Genomic DNA, 18,734 nt, shown 5'->3' with positions numbered 1-18,734 from the left:
ACGCTGGATTTCCGACACCCCCTGAAGGCAACAGCGCCACAAGACGTGGTGGCGGTGCAGCTGCTGCGTTCAAGTGGCGCAGTGTCCCGTCTGGAGGTAGAGAGGGCCAAGTTTCACTCTGCATTGCAGCCCGAGCGCTGCTGCCGGAATCCAACACAACAATGGCGACTCCCAGTCCTGACAGCAACTCCACAAGCTCCAGCAACAGCAGCAGCAGCAGCATCGTAGGATCGACGTCGCATCAACTTCACCAGCAGATACAGAGCAGCAGCATGCAAGGTTGGCGGTTATGGCCTCTACTTTATGTTCTTTTAGTTTAAGTGGAGGCACTGGAACTATTAGGAAAAGGCAGCTTGTAGCTTTCCAGAAGCAGAAACAGCATAGTTATGTCAGACATGATAATTCAGAATGTCCGGTTAGAACTTTCAAAATAAAATCCATCCACATTGCGGCTATGGACGTTTTCTTATGATTGAAACATAAATAAGTGAACATTTTAGTTGATCTGCTCTTGTAAATGCAAAATTTAGACGCTGGAGTGCGGTGAATGCAGCAGGCACTTGTACTGTCTGTATTTGTATAAGAATGGACTATTTCAATTATGTAGCTCTCACGTTGTCAATATATGCTTTACTTAATAACCCAAAATGCTAATATTTGCACATTGCACTGTGAAACGGTTCACGTCTTCCCACGAAAGAATCAGGACTACAGTAGTATGATCGCTGCAAGCGATCGTGAAGCTACAGGCTTTTATTTCGAAGGCTTGCGCAGTTTCCGATAGCGCTGTGTCGTACGTCGCCTAGCTTGACGTAGCTCCCTGAAACTACAATGCTAGCGGGTTAGCAGTGATGCAGTAGCTTGTGTGTAGCTGCTGAACCCACAGGCCTGTAGTGGATCAGTGAAGAGCTCTCATTCCCCCAGTCCCATACGACTCCCTTACAGCAAACCCTAATCCCCTGAAGTGCGACATTCAAAAACGGAATTTAATAAGTCTCTGTTCACCGAAACTATTAGCTACAAGTACCAGTGAAACAGTTACCTGTGAGGCCTAAGCTGAGGTGCTCCTCTAAACGTTACTAAGCCAAACACTGCTGTCTGTAGGAAACAGAAGATACAATTAATACATTTTAAGTTTAACATGGCAAATAAAGTCACAGCGTAACAACATGTGTGTTTAAATCGCGTTGTTGTGTTGGCTTCACCGTCGAACAAACGCTGTTCACTGTCGCTAACGTTGGTTGTGTCGAGATTTCAGGTCGTTTCTGAACGTGAAATAAATCAGCTGAGTGGTTTTTAACACTTGTGCTGTGCTGACACAACATGTCTGAGCTCTGCTAACACGAGAAACTCGTGTTTGTCAGCTCTGGCTGTAAATTCCTAAGCTAGATAGACTATCTGTCGATAATATGCCACAAGCTCTGTCTGCTGATACAAGTCCTAACAGAAAGTGGCAAAAAGCCAGTGTCCGACCAGTGCCATCACACCGAACATGTACAGTAAAGTAGTTAGCGCTAGTTAACTTAGTAGTTAAGTAGTGGTTCACACGCAGCAGGAAGTTAGGTCGACATGCTAACATGCTAACCGTGGTGCTGTCCGATAATGGATGTATTAGCGGTAGCTGCTGGCTAACGCAGTGGCTTTCATTGATTGACTCGTAGCAGCTAATAATGAACAGCAGAACAGAGAGTTGCATCTTTTTACCCTGTGGCAGATGTCTAGTGTCAAATGTTTTATTTAAACCTTACAGAAACCAACACCTGCTGGAGATGTCAAAATGAAACAGGTATTCACACTTATTTTACTAGGTTGTAGTCTGCTGTTGGAGGACATTTGTTTGTTTTATGTGTGTTTAGGCCTTCTGTTAGCAAAGGAGGTCATTGAAATGTCCCATTACCCACCTTCTTCTGTTAATTCCTCGCTTTGGTCCAAATTCCTTTCTGTTTTTTATTGTTTTTTTTTTTTATTGTAAATCCACTCATCAGCATGCTTTTATTTGAGTTTCAGTAATAGAAACATGTAGTTAGCAGGCTCTGTGATCGTGTACTGTGTAAAACACCCCCTCTGGGAGTGTTTTCCTCATTAGCACTTATATTTTTATTTATTTTTTTAATAGTGGTATATTGCTGTTCATTTTGTTTACGCCTCTGCTAATCTACTGGCTACGGCAAGGCTAATGTGTCTGTTTTTGCTGTGGACTCGAGACATTTGGGTTAAAGATCAAAGATATGAGACGAATGTTGCGAATCTCAGCTTTTATTTGATGTTTCGTACACAACAGTAAGAGAAACTGCACAGACAATCGCACCATTTGTGTTAGACCCAGATCTTCAGTGAGCTAACACATTTAAAGTTTTATTAATCTGAATTAAAGTCATTCAAATCTACTGTTTGAAATAGGAGCATCAGTCCTGTACCTGCACTTGTTGTTTGTTATCGGTCGTTTCTCCCTTTAATTTCTAGCAGACAAATAGTTTCTGTACAAGTTGAATGCACCTCACTGCTGTTATAATACATTATTACATCCATAAAGATTAACTAGCATGTTCCAGCAGCAGCCATGCTACTACCACATTTCTCCGTGCTTCACAGATGAGCTTTTTATATTGGTCTCATCAGTCCGTAAAACTGTTTTTCAGGATTTTTGCTGCTCAGCTCCTTTTTCTACTTCTGCTAATTCCAACCTGGCTGTCTGATTCTTTTAGGTTAACAAGAAACACCTGTCACTCATACTTTTTGTCATCTAAACTTTGGATCACTGATAGAAAAAGGGGCTGTCTTGTATGAAGGTGTAGATACTATCAAATAAATGCTGACATTTTTTCAAATCTTTGATCTCAAACCCAGATGTCTTCGACTTTACAGTAAAACAAATGAATTAGCCTTGCTGTTCTAGTCATTTCAGAGAGGGACACATGGCACATGCCACTGCTGATGCCTTTATGCTGTGTGCTACTTAAAAACTCAAGATGGAAAAGAACCGTGTCTGTCTCAAAGCAAACAGAGCCGAGCCAAATCACAGTGCCACATCATTCAATGCCAGGTCATTCTGTCAGTTCTTGGTATGAGGTATGATAAGGTTTTCTTTATGAAGTGGAACGACTGAGGCACAAAAATGGAAACAGCTAATCCGGCTCTGCCCAAAGGTGATGGAAAAAAACCTGCGTACCAGCACCCCTAAAGCTCTCGAAACCACTCAGCTTTGACATATACAACTAAAACGAGTGATCTCAGCATCACTCAAAGTGATAACTTGGTAGACTGTTGGTGGAGAGGAATCAAACCAACCGACCAGTCACTGTAAAACTCTGTAATACTGAGTAAACTGTTCCTCATTCTACTTGGAAATAAAATGGAACCACAGCAAGTTACACATACACATACAAACAGTGGCTTTTCTGCTACCAGCACATTCAGAGTAACTCGTCCTGTTTTCCACTTTCAGCATTGACTCTTGCTGTGATAGCACTTGTTAAAAATAACCCACTCACACCTAAACCAGCCCTAAGAAGATGTTTTTTCTTTACTTCAGGGTTTCAGATAAGCCTGTCTGGAGTTTCCCAAAGTAAGCAATAGACTAGCACACAAAGCACACCACCCTCTACTCTTTGTGGGTAAACCTCAGTAGTCTCAAGTGGTTTCCTTTTCCTCACTGTCTTTTAGTCAGACAATCCGTTGCTGACGACTGGGTGTACTGCTGCCTAGTGACTGATCTGCTTTGTTCCAGAGTCTTGATGCGTTTGTCATGCTCATATTTAATTGGATGAAATGCGTGAAAGGAAACCACCATAGACTATTGAAACAGCCTGTATGGTGCTCTGGTAGTTGGGGAGTCTGTCCACTGTTCACAGCTATGAACTGTCACAAATTCAGTAATGGCCGAGAAAGATTCATTTGCACTGGGGCTTAAAGGTTGAGGGATCTGTTTGCACTCGAGATGGTTGAACAGGGCACGTCAAAAAGGATTCAACACTTAAACACAGCACTTCAATTTCCAATTATATTCTGGAGATAATTCAAATTAAACACGCTGGCAGGTCACAGACGCTGTGAGTGCCTCAACAGAGTAATTCCACTGGAATCCGTCTTAAATCTGAATGGCGTGCTGTCTTAGTGTTGGGTCTCTTTGATATCACACGGCAACTTTTGAGGTTTGAATTGCATATTTAAAAAGTGGAAATGTTTTGGACGTGGATTCCCAGTGTCAGCATCCTGCAGCAGCGTTCTATTTATCTCTACTGCAGCATCAGCAATACTCCTGATGAACTAGATTAGACGTTATTTAAGTATGTTCTTTGAAAACGTAGAAATGGATCAGCTTCAGCTCAAACACCTGCTGTAGTATCTGAGCACTGGGAGTCTGTGTCCATGTGGGCACTTTGCTTGTGTTGAGAACACATTTTGTTCTTCCTTTGATCATGAGACAAGCTTGAGATAACCCAGCAGTCTGAATCTTTAACTGATGCTGATGCTGAACAGCTCCAGCTCCCTCTATTGGCCTGTTATTGTGCGTTCACTGTACAAATCACAGCACTGTGCTGCTACTTGGGTCAGTTTTGTGGCATAAATGTAGCATCAGTGTACAGCGAAGGTTTATCTCAAGCGTGTACACACACATAGAGCATTTTATCACACTGTGTGTATCCTCTGTTTGCACCAGCTGGTTGCACCCACAGAGTGGTGTGCATGTTGTGGGAATCTGGATGTGTTTCTCTCTTTGTGCCGACAGGTAAACGTAAAGCCCTAAAGCTGAACTTCGCCAACCCTCCAGTGAAACCAACCTCCAGGCTCCCACTCAATCCAATGGCTCCCTCTTTCCAGAACCCCCACATGTGAGTAAAGACACCGTCAAAGACATAATTTCCCTACTCTCTCCTCTATGTTGCCTCATCCCATCCTCCGTCTGTCCTCCAGAGAGCGTCTGCGGACACACAGCATCGAGTCGTCGGGGAAGCTGAAGATTTCTCCAGAGCAGCATTGCGACTTTACTGCAGAGGACCTGAGAGACCTTGGGGAGATCGGTCGCGGAGCGTACGGCTCCGTCAACAAGATGGTCCACAAACCCACGGGCCAGATCATGGCTGTGAAGGTGCCCCGCTCATTGACTCTTAAACCAACTGGAAAGTGTTTCAAAGTGTAAATAAGTGTAAAGAAATGTGATTGTGTTTCTGTGTCGTCTCTCCTCCAGAGGATTCGCTCCACTGTGGATGAGAAGGAGCAGAAGCAGCTGCTGATGGATCTCGACGTGGTGATGAGGAGTAGTGACTGTCCATACATCGTCCAGTTCTACGGCGCTCTCTTCAGAGAGGTCTGACAAACCCTGGGCGTCCTCAAATGCACCACACTGTCCAGAAGTCTTAGTAGTAGTAGTAGTAGTAGTAGTTGTTTTTGGAGATGCTAACCTTTGACCCTGTGTTTCAGGGGGACTGCTGGATTTGTATGGAACTTATGTCTACCTCATTAGACAAATTCTACAAATATGTATATTGTGCATTAGATGACGTCATTCCAGAGGAAATATTAGGCAAAATAACATTAGCGGTCAGTAGATGATTCACTTTTATCTTCAAAGATCTTGATTTCAGAATATACATGTATTGGAAGAGTGACCTCAAGTGATGGATGATTGTTTTTCTTTTCTTCATTTTGGCTTCTACAGACCGTTAAAGCACTGAACCACTTAAAAGAAAACTTGAAAATAATTCACAGAGGTAGGTTTTTATGTTTTTTGTGAGTTTTACTTATTCAGTATGTGTTTCCAGTATTGTTCTTGATGAAATAGTAGTTGTTGTTGTTTTTTAACTACAGTTATATAGAACTTACTGTTTGGACGGGCCGTTGGCTCTTAGCAACATTTAAACATTTATAAAGGAAATTCTGAAAACGCTCTTCACAAATGTCACATTCAGTCTATTTCATGTTGCAGACATCAAACCTTCCAACATTCTAATGGACCGAAAGGGTAATATCAAGCTATGTGATTTTGGCATCAGCGGTCAGCTGGTGGACTCCATAGCCAAGACCAGAGATGCAGGCTGCAGGCCTTACATGGCAGTAAGTAACCACCATATTTCACCAGTCCTTGTGTCATACACACAGCTTACAACACACTACTTACAGTAAATTACTGTCAGAGGCCAAAGAAAACAGAAAAGCAACAAATCCTCCTTCAGGTGTTAATGATCAGTTTTGGTTGAAACAGTTTTAGGAGTTCGTTGTCGTCTGGGGAGGTGACGACATTTGCTTCACAGATACGTTGCAGAAGCTCAAAGTATCAATAGGCCTTTAAGAAGTTGTAGGATCCATCTGCATAATTCCGTGTGTGTACTTGGAGACTGTGTCCATTAGGTGCCACTGTTGCTCTCTGGTTCACACAATGTAGAACCTCAGCTGGGACGTGCTGCTAGAAAAAAGGGAACAAGCTGTTTTGACCACTGTGCTTGACTCTGTTTCCCAACACTGCAGCACTTCAGTGTTCATGCTGGGCCTATTCTTTAAGTTTCACATGTACGGGACTAGGACAGATACAGATAAACAGCACGTTTCCATCATGAATGGGTTTAACCACAAACCAGAAGAGTGTGTGGAGAGGTTTAACACTAAAACAATGCATGTTGGGTCACAGCTCTGTCTCTTCAGTGAACTCTCAGTTCATTCATTCTACTCATAGTTTCAAGTCCTAACTTTTACATTTAAGACTTCAAGTCACAACTGTTAATTGGGTCTGATAATAAAAACTGGAAAATTAAAATAGAATTAGCTTGAAAACATACAACTTAGATATTTAAGTGAAGGTAACAAGAACCTATTTACAATATTTACACTACAATAACAAACACAAATAAAAAACGAGCTGCTGAAAGAACTGTGTGATGTTCTCATTAAATATACTGACGACATTTTCACATATAAACTCCAGAACATGTCGAGAGAATTAATTATTATTATTATTATTATTATTATTATTATTATTATTATTATTATTAATCACGTGTGGACATCGTGTGGAGGTTTTATTTCACACACGTATTGAACACAGGGACATTGTCGGGTCATACCTGTCTCTGGGCCGTCTGAATCTGACGTGTGCGTTCTCATATGCAGCTCCCTCTAGTAATGTCTAGATATGGTCAGGATTTCAGTGCATGTCAGAAAGCAGCTTTGCAGATTTAGAGCTCTGTTCCACCTCTGACCAACCTGTGGAGGAGCCAGACGAAAAACTGTCCTGCGGGGGTCACTGAAGCCGTCTTTTTCCTTTCTTTCCAGCCTGAAAGGATAGACCCCAGTGCTTCCAGACAGGGCTACGATGTCCGGTCTGATGTGTGGAGCTTGGGAATCACCCTGGTAAGAGAAATATTGTCATTACGATGAAACTTTACCTCTTGTTATGTCTCAATGTGTGGAGCTGGTAAGTGAGGAAATCAGGTCCATCAGTCTGTTGAAGTCTGGTTTGTGTTTGCTTTCAGTATGAGCTCGCCACAGGGAGGTTTCCCTACCCCAAGTGGAATAGTGTGTTTGATCAGCTGACACAAGTGGTGAAAGGAGAACCTCCTCAGCTCAGCAACTCAGAGGAGAGGCAGTTCTCCCCAAAGTTCATCAACTTCGTTAATCTATGGTAAGAACCATGACATGCAGCCAGACCTCTGCGTGAAATACACCAACGTGCTAAGACACAGCTGTCTCCCGACCTTTCAAATCATACTCTGACTAGAAAAGACTCCTAACGCAACTATGGTTAGGTCGGTTTGTGTGGAATTTAAATCCAGTGTACATTAGCTGACTATCTGTACTTCTGGGAGTATTTCTTCATCCATCAAGTTCATATTTTATAACATACATGTACAGTATAGACCGAAATTGAGGTTTTCATTTGCTCTGTCAGGTCAGTTTTGTAAAGCAGACTGTATATGAGGTGGAGTCTGCCACTGAATATTAAATTAATTGGTACTCCTAGGCTGATGGTGTTTGATTTTTTTCTTCTTCCTTTTTGTCCAGCCTTACAAAGGATGAATCAAAAAGGCCAAAGTACCGAGAGCTTCTGGTAAGTTTTTGGTTATTTATTGTTTTCTCAGGCATCTCCCAAACCTCAGACTGTGTTTATGAGCATGTTATGAGTGTCTCAGCATTGATCTGCATGTACATCTAATCTTAGCAGTAGTACTACGCTAACAAGCTGAGCTAGCAAACTAAATATTTGACTAAAGTATAGATAACGACGACTTACACGTTCGGACTATTCTCTGCTTTCCCTCAGAAACATCCCTTCATTCTGATGTATGAAGAGCGTTTCGTGGACGTCGCCAATTACGTCTGCCGCATCCTGGATCAGATCCCCGCCTCTCCCATGTCTCCCATGTACGTGGACTGACGGAGTCAGGCTGGACGGGTGCGGTGGAGTTAGGACGGACGAGGGGTCACCCAAAACGCAGTGGGTTGGACACTAAGCTTTGTGATGCAGCGCTTGACATCTTAGCCCTCGAATTAGAAAGTAGGATCACCTGATTATTCACACGTTCCAAAGAACAAAGGAACTAAGTCATAATAACCCGGTGCAATGAGAATATTGTTAAGCTAATATTACCTCCCATCACCTCTTTTAAAGTCAGTTGTCTTAGTAAAATGCAATGCATCTTTATATGAGAGAGAAAGAATAGTCAGTATACATATATGGTGTGTATATATATATACATATATACATATATATATGTACTTGAACTCGTTCTACATGAATCTACCAAATAGAATCTTTGAACCATGATGCTCATGACGTATGAACAAAAATAGCCACCTATTGGATTGTACAGTATATTGTGGACTGTATGTATGTTCACCTCTGAACTGTCGGCGTGTACAGATGTATCTCAGTAGACCTACTGTCCAAACACACATACACACTCTTTTCACGCAGTTTGATGCGAGCACCTTCACTCATGGTAAATGAATGAGTATGCAAAAGTGTTTCTGTCTGGAGAGAAACAAATGGATATGGTAGCGTGGCTTTACGTTTTCTATATGCAACCTGTGAGAGTTCGTCTTGACACACGACTGGGACAATATCCATTTGTCACGTCCTCCGTTCGCCCCAGCTTGTACCTTACATATATTGTCGTTTTATTTGAGTCAGTGAGCTAAGTGTCTGGTTTTTTAATGCTGTAAATCCCTGCTGGGCTTTACAAACCCAGGACTTACACACGTATTACAGTGTTGAAGTCCTAAAAGTCTCAAGATGCAATAAAGCTAATTTCACACATCACCCAAGAAGAACAGTTGGCCGGAAATAAACAGGTGTCATTAAGTGGCATTATATTCAATCTGTTCAGCAAATTTCAGTGTTTTGGAACTCAACCCCTCAAATTACAAACCACCTTGCTTGTTCCATGTGACACGTCTCTCTCTTCCCATGTTTCCCGTCTGTCTCGCCACTTTCAATAAAGGCTGAAATACCAAAATAAAAAAAGAACAAGCAAATAGGATAAATATGCCAAATAACGTAAAACGTTTTGTGTGTGTGTGTGTGTGTGTGTGTGTGTGTGTCATACAGTCCAAACGAGGATCAACATTAGTGTGTTGATTTGAAAATGGGATTAAAGCTGCAACATGGTCCCTGTTTCAAAAGATTCAGATCGACGGAAGATTCTTGAAATGTTGTGGAAATATCCTCGAAGGTTATTCACAAATTGATGATGATTTGTTTTTCAGACTCAAATATGAACATAATAGATGAGAAAAGACACAAACTGGGGCTCAGCCAATGCTTCATTGCCCGATGATGTAAAGTTACTTTAGGACATTATGTCCCTTAATGTAAATGTCTGTGTAAATAGTTCATCTAATCTGCTGCTCTTGGCAGGTTCTGCTCAACAGTCGAGGCTCATTTCCTCAACACAGATGATTGAGTCAAGCAGTGAGATCTGGAGAGAAAAGCTTCAGTTTGAGAATGAGCCTTAATGGCCCTCAGCGGCCCGTCACAGCACTGGACAGTTCAAATGTTCACCCACACTGATCACAGATCCACCACACTGCCAAACAACAGGCGAACAACAAGAAGCACGTTCTTAAAAGTCCTGGCAAAACAGTACCTGGAAATGCTGCTAAAGGACAAACTGTCCACCAACCACAGGGCGACAGTTACGGCTCTTTGACCCCTAAGGTCACCGGGGACTCAGCAGGTTCCTCTGTGACTCGGCAGATCTCTCTGACTTACACTGACATAGTGTAAAGCCTGTTCCCTCACCCGCCTAGTTCACCATCTTGGAGCAGGTTGAATGGAAATCACAGTTTAAGATCCACACTCTTAGTCCAGTCGGGGTCAGTAACACTCTAATAGTAGAGTGGACTAACTTGGAGTTAACCCCATAACACCACACTCAGAACAGGTGGTGGTCGGTCAACACTGGGACACTGTAGAGACTTGTAATACATGATGGCGTCATTTCTATTTTCCAAACAAATCCCGTTAACGTAACAATGAATTATAGTCGATACCAATACTGTGAAGGGATTCGATGTGATATCGCCTGTATCCAGTAACGTTCTCACATGAATTAAGATCAGCTGGACTCTTACAGCTTAAAGTGAAAAAAGACCATTTTAGAAAGATTTGAACTCTGGAGACATCTTCAACTGATTTAACAGACTGAGTATTATCAGTCGCGACGACTAAACTGGACTCGTTGAAAATTGGTGGATCTTCCCTTTACACCGATCTTCCTTATGCTTTTCTATTTTGAATATGTTTGACAGTCTTCTACAGATGTTGGCCGTGTTGGAACACGCCCTCCACTGTTGGGGTGTGTGCTGTGGGGTGACCTGTTAAAGCTGATTTGAACACTTGTGACTTCCGTCTCTGGAGTGTGAAACATTACAACCATGATGGCGGAGAAGCATCGTTGACCACACGTGATTCTCTTTCTAGTTGTAAAGGACGATTCCGTCAGCTCTGTTCTTTCCATTTGTATCCGTTTGACGCAGCTGCAGTCCCCACATCTGTTCTTCCCTCCTGCGACATTTCCAGGAAGCTAACTTACCGCTGGTGAACATGAATCTCCAGGGTACACGTTGTACAAATTGCAATTTACTAGAATGTTCATATTAGATTATAAGATAATATTAAGGGCAATGAATATTATATTGTATCTTTATCAAGGGTTCAAAATAAAGTTCCCATGAAAAAGATAAAACCCTGGATTTTGTGCTTCTTAACTGGACGTGAATGTAAAAAGAATGAGGAAGTGCAGCAGTGATTTTGCTGTGATAAGTTTATTGCTCTTCTTTCTGTAATATACGGGGATGCAGGCAAATACTGTTTAACAATAGTAAAGCAAGTCAGTGGCCAAGCAACATGGAAGCTTCTGTCAGACGGATGTTTTTTTTTTTTCTTTTCTTTTTAAGGGACGTGTTCAGATCAAATTAAAGGTCTGGAGATTTTCTTACAAGGCAGAACAGAAAGTAAAGACTATGAGCTTTGTCTTATTCTACACCACCTACATGTAACTGCAGAATCCGTTTAACCAGTGCAACACTTCATAAGTAACAGAGAAAAAAAAGCAATATTTGGTCAAAGCAGAACACAAAGTGATGTTTACAGAAGACGTCATCGTAAAATGCTAAACATTTATTGGCCAAAGCCATCGTATCGGTAGTTTATGGACATTTTTATGATACACTAGACAATTTAGGAAATAATGCTTATTCACTTTCTTCCTGAGAGACAGATGAGACGTTTCATACCAGTCTGGTACCTGTTCAGTAAATATTTTAGTTTAGCAGCACCTTAAGTGATAAAACAGTAAATTCCTCAATTAAAATTCCGTAAAAAAGTAATGTTAAATTTAACATTACATCTGACGGGATGGAGCAACTTAATAAGTTGAAGATGCTAGTTGATCATTTAAGATTTTTTTTTTCTAACGTTAGCTGTTTCCTAATTTTTAGTCTTTATGCAAGTTCAGTTACCGCACCGCTCGCTTTCCGTTAGCTTAATCTGAGAGTGGTATCAATCTTCCCACATCTCAGTAAGAAAACTAATAAGCATATATCTGTAAATATGAACTATTACGTTAAGTATTCCTTTAGGTTTTTACAACGACTGACCAAAAGCAAAACTTTCAAATGTGTTTTGATTCTCACATAAGCCTAACTACTGGATATCTAGGCTGGCTCTGGTGCATGTTTGTGCTATGTTATATGCAGTATTCACAGTAAAGATCAAAATATATTACATTTTCCTATTCACAAGTGCTAATAATGGATGTATCCACTTCATATGACTCTTTAAGTAATTCCTTTTTAAGAAAGCATGGCTTTTCCAAGTGGTTCTTTCACTTTGCATCACATTTCTTAAGAGATTTGATTTACGAAGATATGTCTGTGGTCATAATGTCAGCTGGAATTTTCTGGTAAATCAAAAAAGCCGCTGTCTATTACACAGGAATGTCAGTATAAATTCTGGTTCTCTAAACAGAATACTTTATACATGATAAAGTATAAATAGAAATATAAATAACCGAGATTGGCCTGGACACAAAGGGTGAAATTTGTAACAATAGGTGTAAAAAGAGATGAAGTTGTGCTTTTTAACAACATTTGTTTGATTTTGCAGCAAAAGAACAACTGACTTTGAGATTTTTATATTAATGACAACATCATTCAGGGCAGAGTACATTGATATAAAATTGTAACAGGGACATTGGCATAAAAAAATCGTTGCTGTTGTTAATAAGGCACTGGTTGGGAATAAAATGATAAAAGGCTTTTGAGGCTTTTGAAAGACATTCATTTCTCTCTCCCTGTGGATAAATAAGCCAAATAGTAAAAAGAAACTTGTCTAAAAAGGACTTTCAAAGGAATGACTACCATTTCTACACACATATCCTAAGCTCAAGCAAACCGTGACAAACGTGTATAAAGCTAAAGGTGCACAGTGAGATCTGTTTTTCTATTTACATCCGATGAGGAACTGATTACTTGATGCACTCGAGTTGTGGTTTATGTCCTCTCCCACACCGCTGACGTCAACTTGTCAGTACAGACAGTTATGATATTTACAAAATGGCCGTACAAAGCAATCCAATTCACCTTGTAATTCCTTTCATTGTTTCCAGTAATACAAACATAGACTCAGAAAGTATACAATGATTGTCAAATATGTCTTCAAGTCTAGGTGGTGTAACACTGATGTTGCTGCGTAAAGTGTTGGTATAAAGGTTACCTAGAAAATCCTTCATGTGTCCGCTGTTATACTTATTTGGCAGTTGTGCGCATCGTTGTCCAAACAGACAATGGTCGTGTCAAAAGCACCGTGTCTCTGGTCTGACGGCGACACCAACATCTCATCACGTCAAATAGAATTTTGTAGTTCAACTTTTGACTTAGCCGTCAGTCTGTGTTGTAGGCAGTAGAACAGTCTACTGTTAATGTGATGCTAACTCTGGCACTTGGACTGAAGCTGTCTAGGGAAGAATTCAATAGTTCTTTGGTGGTCTGAGCTGAAAGTCTGCTCTGTTCAAGCTGGTGTTTTGTGCATGATAGCTAAGGACTAGCTTGTTGCTAGCTAGCACTTGGGTGGTGACGTTGCTTTTACCAGTGCTCCAGGTGAAGGTCCATAGCAGAATTCAAGTTAATGTCTGTGACATCCAGGAACTCTGTGTTAAAGATGCTGGGGCCACTGGGTGGAGCAACGCTGAAGGCTGTGGCTGAGCTGGGTGGCGTCAGGTCCAGCCACTCCATCGTTTCCCACGGTGTCTCGCTGAAGGTCATGCTGACCATCCCCTGCACCTCTGGGACGGCAGACACCTTAGTGTTACCGGGCAACAAAGGGGTGTCCATCACATCTCTATTGGTCAGAAGTTTGTCTCGTGCCGTCCCGTCCTCGGTAGCCATTTTAAGAAGGGCCACCTCCCCTCCCCGGCCCAGTGGACTTCCCAGAAGAGTCTCAAGGTGGCTTTCAGTGATGTGATTGGCCAAGTGGTCGTAAGGCGGCTGGGTGGGGGACAGGTGTTCATAGTGTCGATAAAACCTTGGGAGGAGGAAGCCAGGACACCCTGGGGACACAGTAATGTGAGGCACAACTTTGGTTACAGAGGACCTCTCCCTCTCTTCTCTGGCGTTAGCTGGCATCTCTTAAAGAGAAAGAGCAGAGGAGGGAGGGTCACAGCAGGAATGGGATCTGATACCAATGTGTAGTGTGTGACTGACTGACTGGTTTGATTTTAAACCAGTGCACGTGGTGATTCACATACAGTGACAAGAATAAGTATGTGAACCCTTTGAAATTCCATGGTTTGCTGCATCAATTTGTCATAAAGTGTGATCTGATCTTCATCTAAGTCAAGAGTACTCACAAATGTAATGTGCCTAAAATAATAACAAAAAGATAGTGCTAAAGGAAAAAGGGTTTTATGGTTGTTCTCAATAAAGACCATTTTCTTGCCACTGTACAGATGGACTGATCAGCGTGTGCAGTGACGGCTACAGTCGTATTCCTGGTTGCTAACTCTACGTGTTGAATTTCATCTTACCTCCACTCTCTATGAGCACATCTAAAAGTTCATCCATCTGCTGACTTCTGGTCAGTTGCTGTAATGGCAATGAGAGAAGTGTTTTTATTAAATGAACAATGCTGTAAATTCAATCCAGTTATATTAAATGATTTTACATGAAAATGATGCAAGCTTCCAAGCAGTCTACTCAGACTTGCAGATAAGAGTTTCTGTAATACAAACTTCTTGGAGACAGATCAGTTCACTGGGTTGAGATAGATCATATATCCTGACACCTGTGACTAAGAGCACAGACATCCCATGTATAAGATGATTGCTTAAGAAACCTCCATGCTTCTTTAATGTATGTAGCCGCATGGTCTCTCGAGTATTTTTGTAAAACGCTGCACAGTCGGCTGCTGCACCCAGAAATGCAGCCTAGAACTCTATTACACAGAGAGGAAGCCAAACACCAGTTCTGTGCAGAAACACTGCCGAGTTCCCCCAAGCTCATGTCAGATGAACTAAAAGACAGCGGAAGCATGCTCTGTGGTGAGATGAGTCAATGTTTCAGCTTGTTTTCAGGAAATTTTTTTTAATGGCTACTCAACTCATTATCGCTGGTTGCTTAATTCAAATTGCACCCACTTACCCCAAAAAAGAAAAAAATCTGCATGTATTTGATGTTTAGCTTAAACTGTAGCCTTACATCCCAAAGCACTTAAGACCAACAACTACATTTTTCACTGATAAGTGCCTTCTGGGTCAGACCTGGCCGTGTTTCAGGTTCACTGTGTGAGCGACACCAAAGCGAAACTGGGACACAGAGTGAATCTTCCTCCTTTTTAAAAAATAAATAAAAGCTCTTTCTAAAATCCACCTGGTCGTTCTTCCTGCTAATAATTCATTTTCTTTTGATTTGGCTCTAAAAACTGACTTTAAAACTGAAATGTAGTCATTTACTCACTTGCTCGTTTAAGAGCAACATCTGCCTTCAAAAAAACGTTTGTACAACTAAAACACCAGTCTGCTTCAGCTTTGGCAAAGGGCAAAAAGTTAGTGCAGTGAACAAAGCGAATGGATGAATGAAAGATGTGCAACACAGGTGATGGGCTTAAAAAGACAATAAAGAGAGGACAGGTGGAGAAGTAGAATTAGAGCAACGCCGATAGTTCAAATCTTTGGCCAGCCAGTATCTACTTCATGTTAACATGGATTTGAGTTTACCTGCTTCACTGCATCCTCATAGCATGGGGGCTGTCTTAAGTCAGATGCATCTGAATCTGAGCTACTGAAGGCGGGGGGAGAGACTTGGCACTTTTGGCCAACATGCCGAGGAGTGGGCAATAGTGACATCTATATGAGACATAGGTGAAAAGTGACATTAGCTCACCAATTCGAATAGGGGAGTGTGTGTGTGTGTATCGCAGATAAAAAAATATCCTTTAAATAAGGCCCTTGTGTTTGAGTAATCTCATCACATTAAACATTTGACTTTAAGAAATAGATTGGCGTTGTGAAGGAACATGTAATGAAACCAGATGAACTCTTTAAGAGTGGCGATATGACGAGAGTGGCAATGATCCCAAAACAAAAGACAATTATACTCAGAGACAGATCACAGTCAGAGAGAGAGATCACGAATGGAAAAGAAGAAAACGGGTATATGGATGTAAGGTGATGAAGTACGTGGCACTGATGTGACCCATGTGGTGTTTACCTTGGGCGGCATAGTCGGGTTCTCAGTCTTGGCTGAGGTGCTGTGGTTAAGGCCACAATCAGCTGAGCTGGGAAAGACTCCCTGAAGGCCTCTTTGGTCAGGAGGATAAGAACAGTTCACCGGCTGCCCACCACTCTTGTGCTGTATCTGCAGTTAGTCACAAGCAAACACATATTAGAAAACAACACAGACGGGAACGTGTATGTGAAAGCAACATCCACAGATATAGTGATTGTGGTGAAATTATTTTCCAACATGTAGAAAATCAGTTTGATTCCAAACTGAAAAGATGACCATGATCTCAGCTGGTTTGTGTTATACTGTATGTCCAGTTCATGTTTTTACAAATCAAACAACGCTGCAGAAAAAGCCTGATTATTTTCTACAGAACACACAGAATGGTGGTTCTCTCCGTACATACAAACATCACACCTGCATGTTGCGTGCCCTGTTGCTGTCCTGTGTGTGGGGGTGACCGCAGCCGTCCCTCCCCAGCGGAGGTGACAGCAGGTAGGGGTTGTTGGGAGACGGAGGTTGAGAGCTGCTAGAAGGCTTTCCATTGGGAGAGTCTTGCGGTGAGCATTGAGGACTGAGGAAAGCAGACATGGTCGAGGGGCTGCCTGCGGAAGGGGCTGTGTCCATACAATGTGGCCCACTGGGGCCCCCCATGTTGGAGACGGAGGTGTTGCAGTGTCCCATATCCTCCATGCAGCTTCCAGGAGGAGTCTTCAGCTGTTTGGGAGAGGACAGGGGGCAGCTGGAGGACAGGGGCATGGGCTCCTGCTTGATGGTCACCCCAAAGAAGTGCTGGCCCATCATGACCGGAGTCTGCTGGTGGTGCAGGGGGGGGTGAGATGGAGGAGGGACGGTGTCCTGTGTTGCGCCGTAGCAGCGTTTCCTCTTGTGGAGCTGCATCTTCAGCTCTTCAACCTGAGTGTGTCACAACATAGCAGTATGTCAGCGGACGTTAAGAAATGTGACATCACGTAAACACAGGATTCTTAGGTTGTTACAGTCACCACACAAAACATTCACACTCACAGTTTGCACAAATGATCAATTTGATTTTTAAATGTTTATTAACATTAACATAAAATGAAATCACAACATAAAATTATTCCGGCCTTTTGCTGAGTCACTCTGTCTAAACAGAAACGTTCCGATGTTCTGCAGTAACAACACCCACCTGTCTCTGCTCCTGGTGCAGCTTCCACGTCAGCTCCTCGATCACTTTCTGCTTTTCCACCAGCATTTTATCTTTTTCGGCTTCAAGGCCGTCCACGCCTCCACCTTCTCCCGCCCTCTGTCCTCCACCGCCAAGGCTGCCTCCTCCCAAGCCGTCCTCCATGCTGAGCTGGGCCGGTGACGGCTGCAGGCCGAACTGCGTAGGCGAGGACATGGGCACATCGCTGAAGCTGTCGGGGAGCGAGCCGCTGAGGGACAACTCCGAGGAGGCCGGGGAGATGGGAGGGGTGGAGGAGGTGCTGGGGTAAGGGTAGTAGCCTCCCTGGGACAGAGCGCTGGAGGAGGACGGAGACTGGTAGGCAGACAAGGACCCTGTGGGTGTGACAGGGAAGGTCACTGTGGTGATATCAGAGGAGCCAGAGGGTGAAGAGCCCGCGTTGGAGTCTTTGAAGGGCCGCAGTCGCTCAATGAGGGCAGTCTTGGTCCCGGAAACAGGCATGCCGCGCATGCGCAGGTGCTGCCTGAGCTCTGACACCTTACAGAGCAAATGACACGGAGACTGGATCAGATAAGTGTTGTGTGTACAGAGAAAAAGGGTTATCTGGCTTTCACTTCCATTACTACAACACCTACTTTGAGGTCGTCCAGATTGGCTGGCAGGGGCCCGGGTTTGACTGGCGAGATGTTACTTTGGCTTGGATATGTGTTCTTGACTGGTGACGAGGAGTTACTGTTGGCTGTGCTGGACGGAGCACTGGAGCTGCAGGCTGATACCTGCTCACTGGCTCCCCTAGTTAAACGGGCAGATGCAGATTAGTCCCTTGTGTGATAACACACAGGAAAATATCCACAAACCTTAGACCACTCCACATGCTGAGAAGAATGGGTAAAACTAAATAACACCATTTATTTACTTAGAACAAAATTGATTCTTAAAGGACTTAAATGGTTCACATTCTTTCAAGTTATAATCAGTCCTCCTGTTAATACTGGTCTTCATAGATCCCTCCAAGTGTACATCTTTTCTGGGTGATGGGGGCCAAGATCCACAATTCTCCATCAGTGCAAAAATGTATTCAAATCTTTATCTGAAGACAATAAAAGGCTTCCACGTTCCAATTAGTCACATTCGAGCAGAGAACTTCCAAACATGATTGATATAGACTTAAAGTGCTGAAGCCTCGCATTAGCTTTAATAGAAATTTGAATACATTGTTGTACAGAACAATGACTATGCATTTTGGCCGCCATCATTCCTATTGTCAGGGCTTTAGGAAAGATTTTAATAATGGTGAAGAGAATGATTACAGCAAGAAAACATGTTTCAGCCTTCATATAAGCCCTTGACA

At 42.6% G+C, this 18,734-nt stretch overlaps 2 protein-coding genes across 12 annotated transcripts in view; one reads left to right on the top strand and one right to left on the bottom strand.

The window, feature by feature from the left end:
* Window positions 1-33: 33 nt before the first annotated feature.
* On the top strand, window positions 34-8,575 carry map2k4b (mitogen-activated protein kinase kinase 4b). Of its 3 annotated transcripts, XM_026352217.1 has the most exons (13): window positions 34-279; window positions 1,751-1,786; window positions 3,533-3,565; window positions 4,730-4,832; window positions 4,915-5,089; window positions 5,189-5,308; window positions 5,422-5,541; window positions 5,660-5,711; window positions 5,927-6,054; window positions 7,267-7,344; window positions 7,467-7,615; window positions 7,996-8,041; window positions 8,255-8,575. In XM_026352217.1, exons 1-13 carry the CDS (start codon window positions 162-164, stop codon window positions 8,366-8,368), a joined length of 1,272 nt encoding a protein of 423 aa, XP_026208002.1. In that variant the 5' UTR covers window positions 34-161; the 3' UTR covers window positions 8,369-8,575. The 3 variants fall into 3 exon arrangements, with proteins under 3 accessions (XP_026208002.1, XP_026208000.1, XP_026207999.1); XM_026352215.1 differs by lacking the exon at window positions 1,751-1,786 and having other exon boundaries at window positions 61-279; XM_026352214.1 differs by lacking the exon at window positions 3,533-3,565 and having other exon boundaries at window positions 61-279.
* Window positions 8,576-8,713: 138 nt separating this feature from the next.
* Window positions 8,714-18,734, bottom strand: part of myocd (myocardin) — a 100,443-nt gene continuing 90,422 nt past the window's right edge. For 6 of the 9 annotated variants that reach the window (XM_033326839.1, XM_033326842.1, XM_033326844.1 and 3 more), the window contains 7 exons: window positions 18,019-18,175; window positions 17,387-17,920; window positions 16,633-17,130; window positions 16,201-16,347; window positions 15,708-15,836; window positions 14,520-14,577; window positions 8,714-14,120 (listed from right to left, as the gene is read on the bottom strand). In XM_033326839.1, coding sequence (XP_033182730.1) covers window positions 13,579-14,120; window positions 14,520-14,577; window positions 15,708-15,836; window positions 16,201-16,347; window positions 16,633-17,130; window positions 17,387-17,920; window positions 18,019-18,175 — 2,065 coding nt within the window. In that variant the 3' untranslated portion in view covers window positions 8,714-13,578. The remainder of the gene's footprint in view (window positions 14,121-14,519; window positions 14,578-15,707; window positions 15,837-16,200; window positions 16,348-16,632; window positions 17,131-17,386; window positions 17,921-18,018; window positions 18,176-18,734) is intronic. The other 3 variants (XM_033326840.1, XM_033326841.1, XM_033326843.1) reach the window with 3 other exon arrangements.

Source organism: Anabas testudineus, chromosome 19 (assembly GCF_900324465.2).
Source record: "Anabas testudineus chromosome 19, fAnaTes1.2, whole genome shotgun sequence".
NCBI lineage: Eukaryota > Metazoa > Chordata > Actinopteri > Anabantiformes > Anabantidae > Anabas > Anabas testudineus.
The sequence above is the reverse complement of the archived record's forward strand: the minus strand, read 5'-3'. Positions and strand labels throughout refer to the sequence as shown.